This window comes from Salmo trutta, chromosome 17, assembly GCF_901001165.1.
Source record: "Salmo trutta chromosome 17, fSalTru1.1, whole genome shotgun sequence".
Classification (NCBI taxonomy): domain Eukaryota; kingdom Metazoa; phylum Chordata; class Actinopteri; order Salmoniformes; family Salmonidae; genus Salmo; species Salmo trutta.
The window spans coordinates 32640975-32662606 of NC_042973.1; the positions used below are offsets into that span (position 1 = coordinate 32640975).

At 43.1% G+C, this 21632-nt stretch overlaps 1 protein-coding gene across 2 annotated transcripts; it reads right to left on the reverse strand.

The window, feature by feature from the left end:
• Positions 1 to 6987: 6987 nt before the first annotated feature.
• Positions 6988 to 20080, reverse strand: LOC115152054 (inosine-5'-monophosphate dehydrogenase 1b-like). 2 transcript variants are annotated; one of them, XM_029696530.1, is made up of 16 exons: positions 19073 to 20080; positions 18007 to 18105; positions 17118 to 17166; positions 11983 to 12084; positions 11681 to 11755; positions 11282 to 11488; positions 11028 to 11115; positions 10729 to 10928; positions 10556 to 10646; positions 10342 to 10437; positions 10051 to 10194; positions 9774 to 9918; positions 9522 to 9665; positions 9344 to 9427; positions 9023 to 9119; positions 7017 to 7076 (listed from the first exon to the last, which is right to left on the reverse strand). In XM_029696530.1, exons 1-15 carry the CDS (start codon positions 19312 to 19314, stop codon positions 9035 to 9037), a joined length of 1851 nt encoding a protein of 616 aa, XP_029552390.1. In that variant the 5' UTR covers positions 19315 to 20080; the 3' UTR covers positions 7017 to 7076; positions 9023 to 9034. The 2 variants fall into 2 exon arrangements, with proteins under 2 accessions (XP_029552391.1, XP_029552390.1); XM_029696531.1 differs by lacking the exon at positions 9023 to 9119 and having other exon boundaries at positions 6988 to 7076.
• Positions 20081 to 21632: the final 1552 nt, after the last annotated feature.

Sequence of the window (21632 nt, forward strand, 5' to 3'; positions counted from 1 at the left end):
CATTGGAGTCAACATGGGCCAGCATCCCCGTGGAATGCTTTCAACACCTTAGAGTCCATGCCCTGACAAATTAAGGCTGTTCTGAGGGAAAAAGTGGAGGGTGTAACTCAATATTAGGAAGGTGTTCCTAATGTTTAGTATACTCAGTGTATATTTTATTGTAAATACAATGTACATGGAAAACAGTTCAACTGGTATGTCATGCATCGTAGATGAGGTATGACAAACAAATTAAGTTTATGATGTTTGAAAAAATAAGTAATTATTTATAGTAATACGAACACACAGTTGCAGACAAATATATTGGCACCCTTTCACTTTCTTAATTATTTCCCTATTTCTTCTAAAATAAGATGAAATTGAAAAAAATAACTTGTCTCCACACCTTGTTATTGGATTTTCAACATTGCAGAACCACATTTATTTTAGTATACTTAAGTTTTCAATTTGAATGGAGATAATAATTACAAATGCCATAGGTTTTTGGTTTTGGATTTCATTTGCAAGGCATTTTTTTTATTTGTTTTTTTATTTAACCAGGCAAGTCAGTTAAGAACAAAGTCTTATTTATAATGACGGCCTAGGAACAGTGGGTTAACTGCCTTGTTCAGGGACAAAACAACAGATTGTTACCTTGTTAGCTTGGGGATTCAATCTAGCAACCTTTCGGTTACTGGCCCAATGCTCTAACCACTAGGCTACCTGCGGCCCATCATGAAATCAGCAGATTATCAGGTGTTTTGGATCAATCCAGTGTCTCCGTTGAAGGTTGTGGGTCTCCCAGCAGGACAACGACCACAAACACACGTAAAAAAACATCCAGGTTCAAGAAGAGATGCTGTTCTGGAGTGGTCAGCAAAGTCCAGATCTGAATCCCATCCATAACCTATGGCAAGAGCTGAAAACAGCAGTTGGTGGAGGGCACCCCTTAAAACATAGAACAATTTGAGCAATAATTTGCTGCTGAAAAGTGAGCCACATTGCCAGTAGAAAGGTGCAGCAAGCTCATTGATGACTACAAGTGCTTATCTGCAGTTATCTTGGCAAAAGGCTATGCAACCAAGTACTAGCGGGATGGCAATCATTTTGTTCATGCCATTTGTCTTTATTTTCTCAATTAAAATTGTGAACCTAAGTTTACAAAAATAAAATAGGTTCTGTAATGACGAAAATCCAATACGTTTTTTTCAATTTCAACTTATTTGAAAAGAAATAGGAATTGTTTAACATTTTACTGCAGTGGGCTAAATCAGGGTCACACATGGTGGTTCTTGGTAGTCTTAAACAAATCTACTTTGAAACAAAAGTATACACCTCACACACATGGTTATGGGCTTAAATAAAGACACCTGTACCATGTCAGATATAGAGCAGACCTTTGTGGACTCTGACTATATACATTGTCATGATCTATAGGCCCTATCACAGAGAGAGTTGTTTCAGTTGAACTACTTGTTTTTCCTGTAGTCAGCAGCAATAGTTTAGACAAACTGAGATTTCATTCATGTGTAGCCACAACTCTGTAGTGTAAGCCTTGAGTGTGGTTTATGTTGCTATTAAACAGCTTTTGACAACTTTGGATGATACAAATGGAGAGAGAAGGAAATGAGTGAAAGAATGAGAAAAGGGTAGGAAGGGAGTGTGTGAGCAAAACAAAGCCCACATTGCACTCTGCTGGTGTGGAAAAAGGATAATATCACTATGTTAGGAATGACATTATGGGCAGCAACTGATGTAATGATATCATGTATCCTACTCAACATACCATTTTGGGAGTGTAACCACAACATAGCACAGACTGTACATACACCAAATAAGGAGAATAGTAGATATTATGTTGAAGTTAACTTCTTTATTCTGGTTCATGCAATAGCATGGTACAGCATTAAGGAATTTAAAAGTGTGAGGTTGAAATCACCAGAGGTATAAAATACAAAGCATGATCAAAGAGTTAGCCAGCTAACTTAACTAAATGTTCTGAAATAACTTACATGTTTTACAAATTGGCATGGTATAATTGACTCAACAAAAAAAAAACATATATAAAAAGTTTAGTTCTTAATGAACCAGAAATTCAGCCATTATTTCTGGCTTTGATCCTGATTTGTAGTATATCCTCTGGAGAAAACAAAAACAACTTTTGTGCAACTTTCAGCACCTAATGTTCACTTCACACAAAGATTAACACAACAAACTGGGAGAAGTTCTGTCGTTGTGGGTGGGTCACTAATTTAACTGACAGTGCCCTACTGTTATAAACTAGCTGTACGTCTTCTACAGGAAGGAAATTGAGGAAATGAAAGAATCTGTGTCATCAGTAAAACTATTCATCATTAAAAACCAAATTTCTTCACTCACTGCCACCGGGTATTAGCAGTACATTCACCCTGGTAAACAAGATAATTCAAGGTCGGTTTCCCGAACACAGATTCTCCATTGAGCATGCTTTTTAGTCCAGGACTAGGCTTAACCTGTGTCCGGGAAACCAGACCTCAGAATCATATATGACTAGAAATACAGTATTATATTGTGGCCAACATATACAGTGTATTCGGAAGGTATTCAGACCATTTGACTTTTTCCAAATATTGTTGTTACAACCTTAATCTAAAATGTATTACATTCATTTTTTTCCTCAAATCTACACAAAACACCCCATAATGACAGTGAAAACAGGTCTTTAGAAATGTTTGCAAATGTATTTTTTTTAAATAGAGAGAAATGCCTTATTTATATAAGTATTCAGACCCATTGCTATGAGACTCCAAATTGTGCGCAGGTGCAGCCTATTTCTATTGATCATCCTTGAGATGTTTCTACAACTTGAAGTCCACCTGTGGTAAATTCAATTGATTGCAGTGGTGTAAAGTACTTAAGTAAAATACTTTAAAGTACTACTTAAGTATTTTTTTGGATATCTGTACTATTTATATTTTTGACAACTTTTACTCCACTATATTCCTAAAGAAAATGTACTTTTACTCCATACATTTTCCCTGACACCCAAAAGAACCCCATACATTTTGAATGTTTAGCAGGACAGGAAAATTGTCTAATTCACGCGCTTTTCAAGAGAACATCCCTGGTCATTCCTACTCCCTCTGCTCTGGCAGACTCACTAAACAAAAATGCTTCATTTGTAATCATGTCTGACTGTTGAACTGTGCTCCTGGCAATCCGTAAATAAAAAAATTAAATACAAAATATTAAAATTGGGTCGTCTGGTTTGCAGAATTATAACAAATGTTTAATGATTTATACTTTTGATACTTAAGTACATTTCGAATCAAATACTTTTAGACTTTTACTCATGTAGTATTTTACTGGGTGACTTTCACTTTTACTAGTCATTTTCTTTTAAAAAGGTATCTTTACTTTTACTCAAGTCTGAACCTTGGGTACTTTTTCCACCACTGATTAATTGGACATGATTTGGAATGACATATCAATATAAAGGTCCCACAGTTGACAGTGCATGTCAAAGCCTTGAGGTCGAAATAATTGTTCGTGGAGCTTTGAGACACGATTGTGTCGAGGCACAGATCTGGGGAAGGCTACCAAAACATTTCTGCAGCATTGAAGGTCCCCAAGAACACAGTGGACTCCATAATTCTTAAATGGAAAAAATTGGAACCACCAAGACTCTTCCAAGCAATTGGGGGAGAAGGGCCTTGGTCAGGGAGGTGACCAAGAACCCGATGGTCGCTCCAGAGTTAATCTGTGGAGATGGGAGAACCTTCCAGAAGGACAACCATCTCAGCAGCACTCCATCAATTTTTTTTATTTATTTTACCTTTATTTATCAGGCCTTTATGGTAGAGTGGCTTCCAGACGGAAGCAACTCCTCAGTAAAAGGCACATAACAGCCCGCTTTGAGTTTGCCAAAAGGTACCTAAAGGACTCTCAGACCATGAGAAACAAGATTCTCTGGTCTGATGAAACCAAGATGGAACTCTTTGGCCTGAATGCCAAGCGTGTCTGGAGGAAACCTGGCACCATCCCTACGGTGGTAGCACCATGCTGTGAGGATGTTTTACAGCAGTAGGGACTGGGAGACTAGTCACAATCAAGGGAAAGATGAACCAAGCAAAGTACAGAGAGATGCTTGATGAAAACCTGCTCCAGACCGCTCAGGACCTCAGACTGGGGCAAAGGTTCACCTTCCAACAGGACAATGACCCTAAGCACACAGCCAAGACAACGCAGGAGTGGCACATCCAGAGCCCGGACTTGAAGCCAATCAAACATCTTTGAATAGATCTGAAAATTGCTGTGCAGCGACGCTCCCCATCCAACCTGACAGAGCTTGAGAGTGAAAGAAGAATGGGAAAAACTTCCCAAATACAGGTGTGCCAAGCATGTAGCGTCATGCTCAAGAAGACAAGGCTGTGATCGCTGCCAAAGGTGCTTCAACAAAGTACTGAGTAAAGGGTCTGAATACTTATGTAAAGGTGTTCTTTTTTTATATATATACAGTTGAAGTCGGAAGTTCACATACACTTAGGTTGGAGTCATTAAAACTCGTTTTTCAACCACTCCACAAATTTCTTGTTAACAAACTATAGTTTTGGCAAGTCGGTTAGGACATCTACTTTGTGCATGACACAAGTCATTTTTCCAACAATTGTTTACAGACAGACTATTTCACTTAGAATTCACTGTATCACAATTACAGTGGGTCAGAAGTTTACATACACTAAGTTGATTGTGCCTTTAAACAGCTTGGAAAATTCCAGAAAATTATGTCATGGCTTTAGAAGCTTCTGATAGGCTAATTGACATCGTTTGAGTCAATTGGAGGTGTACCTGTAGATGTATTTCAAGGCCTACCTTCAAACTCAGTGCCTCTTTGCTTGACATCATGGGAAAATCAAAAGAAATCAGCCAAGACCTCAGAAAAAAATTGCAGACCTCCACAAGTCTGGTTCATCCTTGGGAGCAATTTCCAAACGCCTGAAGGTACCAGTTTCATCTGTACAAACAATAGTACGCAAGTATAAACACCATAGGACCACGCAGCTGTCATACCGCTCAGTAAGGAGACGCGTTCTGTCCCCTAGAGATGAACGTACTTTGGTGCGAAAAGTGCAAATCAATTCCAGAACAACAGCAAAGGACCTTGTGAATATGCTGGAGGAAACAGGTACAAAAGTATTTATATCCACAGTAAAACAAGTCCTATATTGACATAACCTGAAAGGCCGCTCAGCAAGGAAGAAGTCACTGCTCCAAAACCGCCATAATAAAGCCAGACTACGGTTTGCAACTGCACATGGGGACAAAGATCGTACTTTTTGGAGAAATGTCCTCTGGTCTGATGAAACAAAAATAGAACTGTTTGGTCATAATGACCATCGTTATGTTTGGAGGAAAAAGGGGGAGGCTTGCAAGCCGAAGAACACCATCCCAACCGTGAAGAACGGGGCTGGCAGTATCATGTTGTGGGGGTGCTTTGATGCAGGAGGGATTGGTGCACTTCACAAAATAGACGGCATCATGAGGGAGGAAAATTATGTGGATATATTGAAGCAACATATCAAGATATCAGTCAGGAAGTTAAAGCTTGGTTGCAAATGTGTCTTACAAATGGACAATGACCCCAAGAATACTTACAAATTGTGGCAAAATGGCTTAAGGACCACAAAGTCAAGGTATTGGAGTGGCCATCACAAAGCCCTGACCTCAATCCTATAGAGTATTTGTGGGCAGAACTGAAAAAGCGTGTGCGAGCAATTAGGCCTACAAACCTGACTCGGTTACACCAGCTCTGTCAGGAGGAATGGGCCAAAATTCACCCAACTTATTGTGGGAAGCTTGTGGAAGGCTACCCTAAACGTTTGACCCAAGTTAAACAATGTAAAGGCAATGCAACCAAATACTAATTGAGTGTATGTAAACTTCTGACCCACTGGGAATGTGATGAAAGAAATAAAAGCTGAAATAAATCACTCCACTATAATTCTGACATTTCACTTACTTAAAATAAGGTGGTGATCCTAACTGACCTAAGACAGGGATTTTTTACTAGGATTAAATGTCAGGAATTGGGAAAACTGAGTTTAAATGTATTTGGCTAAGGTGTATGTGAACTCCGAATTCAACTATGTACATTTGCACAAAAAAGTAAATGTTTTTGCTTTGTTATTATGGGGTATTGCGTGTAGATTGATGAGGGGGAAAAAACTATTTAAGCAATTTAAGGCTGAACGTAACAAAATGTTGAGAAAGTGAAGGGGTCTGAATACTTTCCGAATGCACTCAAATCCATCATATCATATTATTAACACCACAGACTAGGCCAAAGTCACTGTACAGTCATCCTGTCATCAGAAAACACATACATAACATGAAAGAAAACACATCCCAAATCTTAGTGGAGAACTTCACACAAAAACAAAATTGTGCTTCTTTTTCTTTTTTTTCAAACTGATGAGAATCCAGTGAAAACCAGATTCTAGCACTATCCACAGTACAGACTCCATGTGCAGTCTTAAGGCGTTGTGGTTATCCCTGATTGAAGGCTAACGCTTACCGTAGCTTTGGTCCTCTCTACAGTAGAGCCACAGTAACAGACGTCTAGGCTATTCCATACAGTCATCAACACTACTGTACATTCAAATACATCTGAGACATAGGACCATGATCAACCAAAAATGGTATAAAGAGTTCCAGGGTACATAAAGTAGTACACAGTATCCACAGTTCTACATGCGCTACATACCTTATACAGCCTGATAGCTCTGTGCCATGACCCAGGTACATGTGACCATTGAACGTTAGTCCCTAGTCCCTGTAGATTATGTCATAACATCAACCAAGTCAGAGGTGAGTTTATGGTCCCTCAAAAGCATCTTACACAACACAAAGAAAGAGAGAGATAGTGGGTGGGAGGAGAAGAGAGGAGTCAGCGGTCTTATGTATAGCCAAAAGGTTATGTGATGGTTGAATTGAGTAGTGGTTGTAGGTAGGTCACATAGGTAGGTCACATGTATCTGTTGTGCCTGGTGGCTGCTGGTGGGGGTACGCTGCTCGTGTGCTTCTTCTCGCTCCTCCCTCAGTATAGCCGCTTCTCATAACTACAGGAGGACAACACACAGACAACAATCAGGAATGTAAGTCAAGTCTCATTGAAACTCATATTAGACTAGATATACTAGATTGAGGGTTTTGTCAAGTTGTTAGGGCTTTAAAAAGTCCTTGTCTGTACTTCTAACCCTGAGTCTTCCTGAAAACAAAAAGATAAAGAGAAAATTGCAGTAGGAAAAGTTGTGAGCACAGGGAGAATGTACTTACATGGCACAAAAGAATATCTATGATGAGAGCATGAGTAAGAGAAAAAGAGAGAAGACATTTTGACTTAACTTCCTTCAGTATTACTGTTATACTCAGGGGTAGGCAATTACAGTGCATTGGGAAAGTATTCAGATCCTGACTTTTTCCACACTACAGCCTTACTCTAAAATGGATTACATTCTACAATCTACACACAATACCCCATAACGACAAAGCAAAAACAGGTTTTTCGAAATGTATAAAAAAAATACAAAACTGAAATATCACATTTACATATGCTTTACTCAGATGCTTTACTCAGTACTTTGTCGAAACACCTTTGGCAGCGATTACAGCCTTGAGTATTTTTGGGTATGATGCTACAAGCTTGGCACACCTGTATTTGGGGAGTTTCTCCCATTCTTCTCTGCAGATCCTCTCAACCTCCATCAGGTTGGATGGGGAGCGTCACTGCACAGCTATTTCCAGGTTTCTCCAGAGATGGCTCTGGCTGGGCCACTCAAGGACACTCGTGCTTTGTCTTGGCTGTATTGCTTAGGGTCGTTGTCCTATTGGAAGGTGCACCTTCACTCTAGTCTTAGGTCCTGAGCGCTCTGGAGCAGGTTTTCAGCAAGCATCTCTCTACTTTGCTCTGTTCATCTTTCCCTAATTCCTGACTAGTCTCCCATTCCCTGCCGCTGAAAAAAGAAAACCCAGCATAATGCTGCCACCACGCTTCACCGTAGGGACGGTGCCAGGTTTCCTCAAGACGTGATGCTTGGCATTCAGGCCAAAGAGTTTAATCTTGGTTTCATCAGACCAGAGAAATCTTGTTTCTCATGGTCTGAGAATCCTTTAGGTGCTTTTTGGCAAACTCCAAGCGGGCTGTCATGTGCCGTTTACTGAGGTGTGGCTTCTGTCTGGCCACTCTACCATAAAGACCTGATTGGTGGACTACTGCAGAGATGGGAGAAATTTCCAGAAGGACAACCATCTCCACAGAGGAACTCTGGAGCTCTGTCAGAGTGACCATCAGGTTTTTGGTCACCTCCCTGACCAAGGCCCTTCTTCCCCGATTGTTCAGTTCGGCTGGGCAGCCAGCTCTAGGAAGTCTTGGTGGTTCCAAAATTCTTCCATTTAAGAATGATGGAGGCGACTGTGTTCTTGTGGACCTTCAATGCTGCAGACATTTTTTGGTACCCTTCCCCAGATCTGTGCCTCGGCACAATCCTGTCTTGGAGCTCTACGGACAATTGCTTCGACCTCATGGCTTGGTTTTTGCTCTGACATGCACTGTCAACTGTGGGACCTTATGTAGACAGGTGTTTGTATTTCCAAATCATGTCCAATCAATTGAATTTACCACAGGTGGACTCCAATCAAGTTGTAGAAACATCTCAATGATGAATGGAAACAATTTCAAGTCTCATAGCAAAGGGTCTGAATACTTATTTACATAAGGTATTTTTGTTTTACATTTTTAATACATTTGCAAAAATGTCTAAAAACCTGTTTTCACTTTGTCATTATGGGGTATTTTGTGTAGATTGATGAGGAACATTTTGTATGTAATACATTTTAGTATAAGGCTGTAATGTGATACAATTTGGAAACAGGGAAGGGGTTCAAATACTTTCCAAATGCACTGTATATCCGCAAATGGCCAGTGTGGGTGCAGGATTCTGCCCCAGCTAAAGCAGTTACAATTCTAGCACAATAAATCAACCAATCATAGTCAAAACGTAATTACTTGCATCTGCTGTTACTGCTTTGGCTGGAGCGAAAGCCTGCACCCACAATGGACCTCGTATGGTAAGACTGCCAATCCCCGGTTTAAGTAGCAACTCCTAAACAACATGTAGTCAAGGAGATACGGACACCACTGGTGAGAACAAACACACACACATACTACCACCCAGAGCAGAGTTAAAGGACACATCGGACACAGGCACAGAACATGAGACAAAAGGGCAGGTTAGTCGATCACAGAGGAGAGGAGCACAAGATCTATAAGGAATTCCAGAGGAAAGGATGTGTAAGCGATACCAGAGGCAGGCAGGGACAGACTTACGAGTGTAGCCCGTGTACTCCCCCCTCAACCTGAGCTGACATGGTCCTCTTCTCAAACTTCAACTCCCCAGAGTACATCATGGACCTGGAATAACATACAACAATGCATCATCAAAAATGGAACAGAGAGACACAGATCATATCAAAGAAGTGGAATACAACAACACAGTCTAACTTACCGCAGTATGCAGAGGCTCTTGGCTCCGATGTCTTGGCAGCCATGTTGTATGCCAGCAATGAGATAGGGGGCAAATTTATGGATGGAGCCTTTATCCTGGACCGACCCTGACACACCCTGAGCCACCTTCACCTTGTCCCCCTCACTGTCGAGACACACACACACACATCCCCCTCACTGTGGAGTTACACACATCTCTCTCCTTGGCCCTATTACTGAAAATAAACAAAACAATCTGTCTCCCTCTCTCTACCTGAAGTAGCGTTTCTGGCTGCTGCTGTTCTTCTCCATGGCGTCCAGGGAGCCCATCCCGCGGTACTTCTTCAGTCGCACGCCGTCCGAGAAGAAATACTCCCCCGGGGCCTCCGTGGTAGCCGCGAGCAATGACCCCATCATCACTGAGGGCACAGAGGTCAGGGATCAGAAGTGAAAGGAGGTAAAAGTCTGACCATCAATAGTAGCCTATGATGTGGATTTTCCTGTTTATGAAAAAATGTTAAATATGCTGGGTGGGTTCAACAGACACACACCTGTGGATGCCCCGAGAGCGAGAGCTTTGACCACGTGTCCAACGGTCTGGATGCCTCCGTCTGCGATGACAGGCACACCGAAACGCCTGGCATACTCTGCCACCTTGTACACTGATGTACCCTGGGGACGCCCACATGCCATCACTGGCACACAGCACAAAGCAACGTGTCAGCAACATGTCAGCAATTCGCAAATAGTTTGTCTTTTTAACTAAACAGTCAAACTTCACTCTCCTCCCTCCCTCTCCTTCTCCCTCCCCATTTGCTGTTCCTCTCCCTGTCTCTCCGTACCTTCCTGGGTGATGCAGATGGAGCCACAGCCCATCCCCACCCTCAGAGCATCCACACCCGCATCTATCAGATTCTTAGCCTGTGCTGCAGTCACCACTTCAGAGAATGAAAATAGAGGATGGGGAGAAAGAGAGAGAGAGACAGAGAGTGAAAATGCAAGAGAGATTAACGTGAAAGAGGCATTGCTAGAGAAGGTAGAGGAGAGCAGACTCACCGTTTCCCCCCACCACCTGTAATTCAGGGTATTTCTGTTTGATGTAGTTGATCATGTTGATCTGATAGACAGAATTCCCCTGGGAGGAGTCCTACATGGTAAACAGACAGGGGTTAGAGAGGAGTGGAACACAAAAATACAATATAATAACCCAACCCCTTCCCCAGACCCACCAGCACCACCATGTCGACACCAGCCTGCATCAGCAGGTCCAGTCTGTACTTGTCCTCCTCTCTGGTTCCGATGGCAGCTCCACACAGCAGCTGCTTCCTGGAGTCTTTAGAGGCCAGAGGGTAGTCTCTGTTCTTCTTCAGGTCTGTCCTCGCTATGATGGCCACCAGCTCATCACTGTCATTCACTATGGGCAGCTTACCTAAGAGAGACAGAGGACACAAAAGGAGAAGTTCTCTAAAAGATAGATATTTGATCATGTCCTGTCTGAGTAAAGTGTCTCTACAGAACATTGTGTTACCTTTCTTGCTGCGCTGCAGGATATCGTTGGCTTCTTTCAGTGTTACACCAGCTGGTGCAACCACTAAATCTTCCCTCTTTGTCATGGCCTGCAAGAATCAACCATACATGTAAACCTCACAGGAATAGTATTCAATACGACAAGACTCACCCAGTTAACAATATATGTGTTGACAATTGTAATGACTGTATGTCCAAACAAACATGTCATACAAACATGTCAAGCACAAACATACCGACCCCACAAACACACACCTCTTCCAGGGGTCTGTCATGGTCTTTCTCGGAAAGGAAGTCGATGTCTCGGGAGGTGACGATACCCACGAGCTTGCTTCCCATCTTTCCCGTCTCTGTGACGGGGATGCCAGAGAAGCCGTGGCGGACCTTGGCTTCGAACACGTCTCCCACCGTGTGGTGAGGACTCATTACCACCGGGTCTGTGATGAAACCCTGCTCAAATTTCTGACCACAAATAAATCATTTAAGAAACATAATTCAGCAAATGTACCAGGAGGTTTGAGTGTATTCGCGTACTGTTACATTGTCACAATGTCATTTGACATGAGACATTATACTGTTGATGTAGTGGTATATCAATACATTTGTAAATCAATATATATCTGTAGGTTGTCCAACCGCTAGCCTCCATCTTACCTTGACCAAGCGGACCTCGTTGGCCTGGAACTCTGGAGTACAGTTATGGTGCATGATCCCAATCCCGCCCATGAGCTACGACACACAGTGCACTGACCAATCAGGGTTAGCCAAACAAGATGTTTGCCCAATGAGACTTTAATATACCAGAGTCCAGGTATTATCACACATTTTTGGGGGGGGCAATACATAAAAACCCACAACCAAATATACCACTAGTATATGACGTTTTGTGACAGATTTGTGGCCTTGTCTTATTGGTGTTGGCTGGATGAGAAGATGAGGAGTGGCTCTATACTCACAGCCATAGCGATGGCCATGGAGGACTCAGTGACTGTATCCATGGGAGACGAGATTAGAGGAGTCTTCAGGGTGATCTTCCTGGTCAGAGCTGAAGTCAGGTCCTGGGAACAGGAAGTAGACAACGTCACACTAACATCACATTACAGGGATGAAAAAAAAGTAACTACAAAAATAATAGCACCCTGTCAACCAAACATCTGTGACTCAGGCAAGACCACTCAGAACATGCAATACCTCATTGCCATTAGGTGGCACCATGGACATGAGCTGTCCCTGTTAAGTCCTGATTGTACAGTCATATACCACAGGGGATATACCCTTCTGCCAGTAAAGAACAAACAAGCTAAAAACACCAGCACCTGTAGCCTACTAAAGCAATTACACAGGACATGACTCTGACTCGCAGCCATGAGGGACTGGTGTTGCTGCTCTCATCAGTGTTGTTCAAATCAAATTCTATTGGTCGAGAACACATATTTTGTAGATGTTATTGCAAGTGTAGCGGAAATTCTTATGTTCCTAGCTCCAATAGAGCAGTACAAAACAATACACGCAAATCCCCCCCAAAATAAATTAAGGATTTAAGAAATATAGAAATATTAGAACGAGCAATGTCAGAGTCCGGAATGTAAGTATACATGCATATGATGGTGTGTATAAACAGTATGGACAGTATATGAATAGAAAAGGTGTGTACAGCAGTAGTTATATAGATTGATCCTTCATTAGAATACAGTATATACATATGAAGTGGGCAAAACAGTATGTAAATCTTATTAAAAAGGGACTGGGCAGAGGCCAGCTAGTGGTGACTATTTAACAGTGGCCCGGATATAGAAACTGTTTTTCAGTCTCTCTGTCCCAGCTTTGATGCACCTGTACCGTCTCTGCCTTCTAGATGGTAGCGAGGTGAACATGCCGTGGCTCTGGTGGCTGAGGTCCTTGATGATCTTCTTGGCCTTCCTGTGACACCGGGTGCTGTAGATGTCCTAAAGCAGTGGTTCCCAAACATTTTATAGTCCGGTACCCCTTCAAACATTCAACCTCCAGCTGCGTACCCCCTCTAGCACCAGGGCCAGTGCACTCTCAAATGTTGTTTTTTGCCATCATTGTAAGCCTGCCACACGCACACTATACATTTATTAAATATGAGAATGAGTTTGTCACAAACCGGCTCGTGGGAAGTGACAAAGAGCTCTTATAGGGTCAGGGCACAAATAATAATCTATAATTTAGCTCTTTATTTAGCCATCTTACATATAAAACTATTTGTTCATCGAAAATTGTGAATAACTCATCACAGGTTAATGAGAAGGGTGTGCTTGAAAGGATGCACATAACTCTGCAACATTGGGTTGTATTGGAAAGAGTCTCAGTCTTAAATCATTTTCCACACAGTCTGTGCCTGTATTTAGTTATCATGCTAGTGAGGGCAGAGAATCCATTATCACATAGGTGCGTGGTTGCAAAGGGCATCAGTGTCTTAACAGCGTGATTTGCCAAGGCAGGATACTGAGTGCAGCCCAATCCAGAAATCTGGCAGTGGCTTCTGATTAAATTCAATTTTCACAGAACCGCTTGTTGCAATTTCGATGAGGCTCGCATTCAGATATCGGTAAGTGGACTGGAGGCAGGGCATGAAAGGTATAACAAATCCAGTTGTTTGTGTCATCCGTTTTGGGAAAGTACCTGCGTAATTGCGCACCAAACTCACTCAGGTGCTTCGCTATATCACATGACATTGTCCATAAGCTTGAGTTCATTTTCACACAAAAAAATCATACAATAATGGAAAGACCTCTGTCTGTATTAACAAGGACAACACACAGAAGAGCTCCAACTTCTTAATCATTGCACATTGAATAGCATATTGAATATAGTTGCGGAGAGTCCCTGTAATCCTAGATTCAGATCATTTAGGCGAGAAAAAAACATCACCCAGACAGGCCAGTCGTGTGAGAAACTCATCATCATGCAAGGGGCCAGACAAGTGCAAATTATGGTCAGTAAAGAACTTTAAGCTCGTCTCTCAATTATTATAATATTTTTTTAATACTTTGCCCCTTGATAACCAGCGCACTTCTGTATGTTGTAAAAGCTTTACATGGTCGCTGCCCATATCATTGCATAGTGCAGAAAATACATGACAGTTCAGGGGCCTTGCTTTAACAAAGTTAACCATTTTCACTGTAGTGTCCAAAACGTCTTCCAAGCTGTCAGGCATTCCTTTAGCAGCAAGAGCCTCTCGGTGGATGCTGCAGTGTACCCAAGTGGTGTCGAGAGCAACTGCTTGCACGCTTGTTACCACTCCACTATGTCTCCCTGTCATGGCTTTTGCGCCATCAGTACAGATACCAACACATCTTGATACCGACACAAAGTTCAATTGATGTCACAAAGCTGTCCAGTACTTAAAAAACATATCCTCTTAATTGACCCCCCATAAATGTCTTCCTTAATTGACCCCCCATAAATGTAACGAACATATACCAGGAGCTTTTTTTGTCCTTTTCCCCCAGCATTGTCCCAGCCATATCCGCAACAGCAGGAAGAATTAAGTCCCCCACAGTAGTATGGGGCTTGCCTGTCCTAGTCACTCAGTAGCTCACCATATAAGACACTTCTAGCCCCTTCTTATTCATGGGATCTGTTGCTTTTATACATGTCTTACTACTCAAATTCTTAATTCTCGCTCCAAAAACTCCCGCAGTTTGTTTTTCAAATTGGCATGTTTTGTTTCTAAATGTCTGTGCAAGAGTGAAGGTTTCATCAAGTTGTGAGATACTTTTGCACATATAACACACTGTGGCTGAGGAAAGGCACTACTCCCAATATAAGTGAACCCCAAATCAATGTAGTTCTCATCATATTTGCGCCTCTTCGATGGTCCAACGTTGCTGTCTGTTGTTTGGTGCTTTCCCGGGTAAGGGGGCAGTAGCTCTTTGGCTGCATCAGATTCACAACTGTCAGTGTCCATGCTAGCTGGGCTAACAACAAATGTAGAATTACTGATGCTAGCATTGGATGTGCTCGTGGAAGCAGAACAACTTGTGTCGTCGACAGGTGCAGGTTTAGTACTGCTGGTAGTAGCAGTACTACCAGTAGAGCTGGTATGTGTCTCTATGGACGCGGGCCTTACTTTTTTTTAACCATTTATCATTTTTCGAGTAAACGGAATGAGTAGCAGCTACGTTTGGCTACATATGGATCGTTAGTGGAATTCCCGTGAGAGAGTAACGGTTAATGTGATTGGATGTTAATTATTTGACTAGGCTACCTGTATTTGACATTGTGTTGTTATTTCGCTGAACACTAGATGGTTTAATTTTATTTTTGGCAGTGAAACAAGGCTACCCAGGCGAGAAAAAAACCTAACTCCAAAAAAAAAAAATGTAATCACATTTTTATTTGGCATTGTGCGTACCCCTGGGGAATACCTGTCCTAGAGGGAAGGCAGTGTACCCCCGGTGTGCCATTGGGCTGACCGCATCACTGTCTGGAGAGCCATGCGGTTGTGGACGGTGCAGTTGCCGTACCACGCTGTGATACAGTCTGACAGGATGCTCTCAGGGGTGCATCTAGAAGTTTGTGAGGGTCTTAGAGGCCAAGACTAATTTCTTCAGCTTCCTGAGGTTGAAAAGGCACTGTTGCACCTTTTTCACCACTGTTAGTGTGGATGGATCATTTCAGGTTGTCAATTATGTGCACGCCAAGGAACTGTAATCTTTTCACCCTTTCCACTGCGACCCCGTTGATGTGGATGGTGGCGTGCTCCCTCTGTGGTCTCCTGAAATCCAAGATCAGCTCCTTCATTTTGTTGAAGTTGAGGGAGAGGTTATTTTCCTGGCACCACTCCGCCAGGGCCCTCACCTCCTCCCTGTAGGCTGTAATCAGGCTACTACGGTTGTGTCGTCTGCAAACTTGATGACTGAGTTGGAGACGGCCGTGGCCACGCAGTCATGGGTGAACAGGGAGTACAGGAGGGGGCTGAGCACCCACTCTTGTGGGGCCCTCGTGTTGAGGATCAGTGTAGCGGACGTGTTGTTGCCTACCATCACCACTTGGGGCCGGCCTGTCAGGAAGTCCAGGACCCAGTTGCACAGGGTGGGGTTTCTGACCCAGGGCCCAAAGCTTAATGATGAGCTAAGAGGGCACTGTGGTGTTGAAGGCTGAGCTGTAGTCAATGAACAGCATTCTTACATAGGTATTCCTCTTGTCCTGATTGGGTAGGGCAGTGTGAAGTGCGATGGTGATTGCGTCATCAGTGGATCTGTTGAGGCAGTATGCAGAAACATTTTGGACATCTTGAAGCAAGTGGGGACAACAGACTGGGATAGGGAGAGATTGAACATATCCGTAAACACTCCAGCCAGCTGGTCTGCACATGCTCTAAGGTTGCGGCTAGTGATGCTGTCTGGGCAGGCAGCCTTGTGAGGGTTAACACACTTAAATGTCTAAATCACGTCGGCCACGGAGAACGAGAGCTTACAGTCCTCGTGAGCAACGGCACTGTGTTATCCTTGATTGTGTTTAACCTGTCCGGGAGCAAGGCGTCAGTGTCCGCGACGTGGCTGGTTTTCCCTTTATAATCCGTGATTGCCTGGAGACTACAAAATAGAATTGCAACTCCACTTTACCTCTGTACCGACATTTTGTCTGTTTGATTTCCTTACAGAGGGAATAGCTGGAGTGTTTGTACTCGTCCATGTTCCCAGTTACCTTAACGTGGTAAAATGTGGTGGTTCGCGCTTTCAGTTTTGTGTGAATGCTGCTATCTATCCACGGCGTGCGTGTGTGTTTTGTCCTGGGCATGTTTGCACAGGCACAGAAGCTGAGAATCCCTTTGAGGTTTCGTGTGTGTGTGTGTGTGTGTGTGTGTGTGTGTGTGTGTGTGTGTTCACACGTTATTCAACTGAGAGAAACACTCAGCAACCTCCAGTCCTCAGAGAAACAGAGGACCACATGAGAGAAGTTGCCGCATACACACGACTTCTATGTATGTCTGGTTATGATAACATATGTATTTGTATGTTCCAGACAACAGCAATGGAGTTGACTAAAGCTGTAGCGTGGCTATGATATTGTATATGTAGCTTCTGTTGTTATTAGCAATGAAAAGGTCAAACAAACTCACCACTTCATCAGAGTTAAAGTCTATGAAACCAGGAAGAATCAGGAAATCACTGTAGAAAGAGAGAGAGGGGGGATACATAGAGAAAACTTTGTAAGGTCAGACAAGTCCTTTTGCCAAAGAGTGAGAAAACTGATTGGTGAACTCTCCTCACCCCTTGCCTCCCATCACCAGTCCCATGAACCCTAACCCCTGGCCAGCACAGCATCACATCCCTACACTCTTAACCACTCTGCATATCACTCATACACCCTCACACAGTGTGTATTGGAGATAAAGCCTCTTTATAATACTCCCACTGTACTGGATGTGACGATTTGATTGTCTCTCTGTGTAAACCTCCATTAGGGCTGATAACACAAGTCTAATGTGCTCATTCTAATTTTAAAGTAAGGATGCATAATGACCCTTATTCTACTGGTCTGGTCTCACCATATCATCTCAGCAGTCAGTGAGTGTTTGTTTGTTTCTACTCTCGGGGCAGCAACATGGCATCTGGCTCTGAAGTTTGCCAAATTATATTTATGGTAATAATACTAGTATCTTACCACAACAGTCAACCTGGCGGCAGGGTCTTATTCATGCGTTTCAGAGCTCTCTGAGTTATCGGGAACTGTGAACACATCTGTTATACTTCCGTAGTTGCCACATAAGTAAACAATTCAGCAATCAGCAACATGGACAGCACCGCGAGCAGCGCTCACCAACAACGCAGTTTCAGCACCGCTGTCATAGATAGCGCCACGCACCTGCTGAGGATGTGGCTACAGGCTGAAGGCCTCTTCATTGACTCCCTCTTTCATAACTTTAAATTGCACAACTATAGCAATTTCAATCAATATCATTGGAAATGCTGCTCTCTAACTCTGGTAGAATGTATACAAAATATTACTTGTATGTGAGTCCGTCCCCGATAGAGAAGAGCTGCTGAGCCGTGAGTCCATCTTCAGGCACGTACCCTGTCCCTCCACTGATCAGATAGTCAGCCATGCTGAAACACACACACACTTACATTCCTTCCTCTCTCCCATATACTGTACATAGGCATAACCCTGTTGACTATAACGGAGGCGAAGAGCTTCTAGAATCTAGACTCTAATGCAGGATTTGTAGTTTTCACCCTGCAGATTAAACATATAGACAGATTTAATGATGTAGTCCCCCATAATACCGTATCTCCATGTTTCATCTTCATGGCTGTTTGTGAAAATTCAAAGAGCGCCTGGGTAGAATACATGATCGTAAGTAAACTACATTTTTTGTTGTTGCTCAACAGTTTGTCCACCTTTGCGTAAAAATGCATTGAAAGTATATTGAGCATTACTTGTTTCACTGCGACCAGCGGTCAGAGTTTACCCATCTATTTTTCCTTTAACCACATCACTGATGCTCGTAAAACCATGTAATCGAGAGCTGGCTGTAACCTACCGTTTCTTGTTTTTGTGTGATACAAGGGAATACACTGTATGTAGTTGTCTTTCTTCAGCACCTTGTGATTATGGATGGCTGTAGGACAACATCACAAGCTTACCTTCAGTGTGGTTGTTTACCTCTTGATTACATAAATACATTGGCTCTGTAGTCTGGATATGTTGGTCAACCTACAGACTCTATAACCCTGTCAATGGAAACTCAGTCTGTGTGATGGTCATGCAGCAGGTAAGAGGCTTTAGTTACATCACTGTCTCCTGGGTAGCAGCTAACTGGGATTTATAAAGCTCACTGACCACCTCAATGAAAAAAACCTTGACTGGCAGATTAATATTTTAAGATTAATATATAAGTTACTGTAGTTCATGTAGATGAAAGCCAGTAATTCCCTAGGCTAGTGGCTTCTGGGACCCTGTCAGGGCTTCGTTCCTGACTGATTGTTAGGGCAATTGGAGGTTAGCTGATTATGACTGGTACAGTATAGCTGTTTTGTTTCTCACCTGTGTGTGTGTGTGTGTCTGACTCACCTCTCAGGTTCATATCCGGCTTGGATGCGCGTGGCGCTGTATCTCTGTGCGGCCGTCTCGTGGCCGTGAGAGTTGGTGTGTGTGTAGGCTCCATGGGGGTTGGCGTTGGGGTGTGTGTGTTCCCCTTCGTGGGGCAAGAGGCGCGGCCTAGCGGGCTCGGTATCACCAACGATACGGCGGTAGTCGATCTGGTAGGTGTCACGCTCACCTTCACCAAACCGGTCGTAGCCTTGACCCTCCATCTCAGAGAAATCCAGAGGAAACCGAAGCCTCTCGCACACTTAAGGTCTCACTCACGTCTCAAATGCACATTCAATGCCTAACAACTACAATGAGTCACACACCTGACATGTCACACACACACACCTGCACATCAAATACCACAAGAAAAGGCTTCCCCAGAGTGTGTGTTCTTTCTCTAACACACTGCTGACGCAGAGTGGTCTGTGTCACACTCGTTATAAGAAATACACACAGACACACTATCTCACAGCTGTGTCTTATCTCTTATGACGATATCAGTAGGACAAATTGAAATCATCCGGTCTGTGTCTTTAGGGTATTCCCTTGTCTTCCAGCCTCTCTGCAGATACAGTGCATGGGAGTTGAGGCCCGAGATTGGAAACCCTGATGTTCCTGAGATAGAATGACAGTTCCCTCTCTCTCTCAGTCAGACAGACGAGGGAAAGGTGGGTCACGTTGCAGGCTCAGAAGGACTTTGAGTAGGAGCCGGCTGAAGTCCCAGGTCCTGGATGAGGCTGAGTGAGTGTCACCTAGATGTCCCCTGGATGTTCCCCGGTCTCAGGCAGTGAGGTGAGCCCCAACAAGGAGCGAGGAGAGGATGCTGTGAGGGTAGAGCACCCCCCCTGAGTCCTGGAGAGCCCTGGGAGCTGAGCAAGTGGAAGTGTGAGAGACAGAGAGCAGTTTGTTTCTGAGACTACCAGACTCTTTTTCCTCCACTCTCCTCTCCTGTCTTAGCTCTGTTTGTGACTGTAGCAGACGTCAGTCCTACAAAGAGGATTGGAGGAATTAAAGCAGGAGAGGGCATCTAGGTGGAGTGGAGGGAGGAGAAAGGGAGTGAGAGTGGAGTGATAGAGGGGGCGGAGGGAACGGTTGGGGGTGGCGAGATGACACACTTTCCCTTCCCAGTATCGCCATGGTGAGGGGAGTGTGTGTTACCAGTCTCTGACAGCTTTGTGTAGGCAGGTTAGCTAAACTAAACTCTGTGCTGCTCTGAACCCATTGACTGAGCAGAGGGTGACTGGGTTGCTAGGGACGCTCTCAGGAACATCATCTGCAGATGACTGCTTGTGACAATTACTGAGGGATTGGACCAAAAAAGCCTCTTCAATACTCACTTACAGTCTCTCCCTCTCTCTCTCCTGTATACTCTCGTTCTATATGCCCTGTAGGGGAGAGTGGGGTAAATTGAGCCAAAAGGGTAAATTTAGCCACCCTTGTTTCAAGGAAACCATAAACAAAATTAATCATTTGACCAAATATTTAGGAAGAGGTCATCATTTCATCAGTTGGGATCTATTAGCTTCAATATGAGGCCCTAAACCTAGCATGAAAGTGCATCCTTATAGCTGTGTGGGCTAATATAGTCCAAATATTTGCCTTTGGGTAAGTTGAGCCAATGGCAAATTGAAGTATTTTCTTCCCAGGGGTAACGCAAGGCCTTATGGCTGGGATATGAGGTAACATCAGGACCTGGCCTATGTTAAAAGTGTTTTTTTTTAAAAAAATTTTAAGGTGTTTGTTTGGTGTTAAGCCTGTCACACCGGTGTTAAAAGATGCTTAAAATTATTAAAAGACAAAAAAGCGATAGTGTTTGGGAAATAAAGACAGACATTGTTTTTAAAAGGTAGTGTTAATATTTAATTCAGTACAGAAATGTGTTGGCAGCTTAACTTACCCTATAGTTCTTGAAAACCCTATGCGGCATTCTGCTTTCTCGCTACAGGTCTCAGCTGTTAGCTTCGCCCACGACTGCCTCATGTAAACTACAATCCCGACGCTGTGTTTTAACGTTTAGAAACATAAATAATCATCTCTTGCGATGCAGCTTTTGAAACATATGGCCCATATCTTTCATCCGGAGAAATAATCCTTCAAATAAAAAAGATACACTTACTGTAGCAGTTTTTGCACAGATACATACAGCTATGGGTGCTTACATCTGAGGAAACTACACTTCCCAAGTTACGCTTACACACAGGTGTTCAGAGCATGCTAGTTAGGTAATTAGCACAGGTGGTCGTCTGTTTTCCATAAACAAGCATTGTAACATGGAAATATGGCCGTTTTGAAACACTAACCCTATCAAGGTGTGTATCTATTTAACCTTCTTTTCTTTCATGCTGATATGTAAGATAAGGTGCTTCCAAAACCGCACTGTAAGCAATACATGTAAATATTCATACAGAGTGTCAGGGATCTCAACAAAACTCCCCCCTATAGAAGATATCTTCATCCAATGACTAACATTGTATGTGTATTAGAGCCCCACAGTGGAGGTATGATAATACCCATAAAACCTATCAGTCAAACAGGTTCC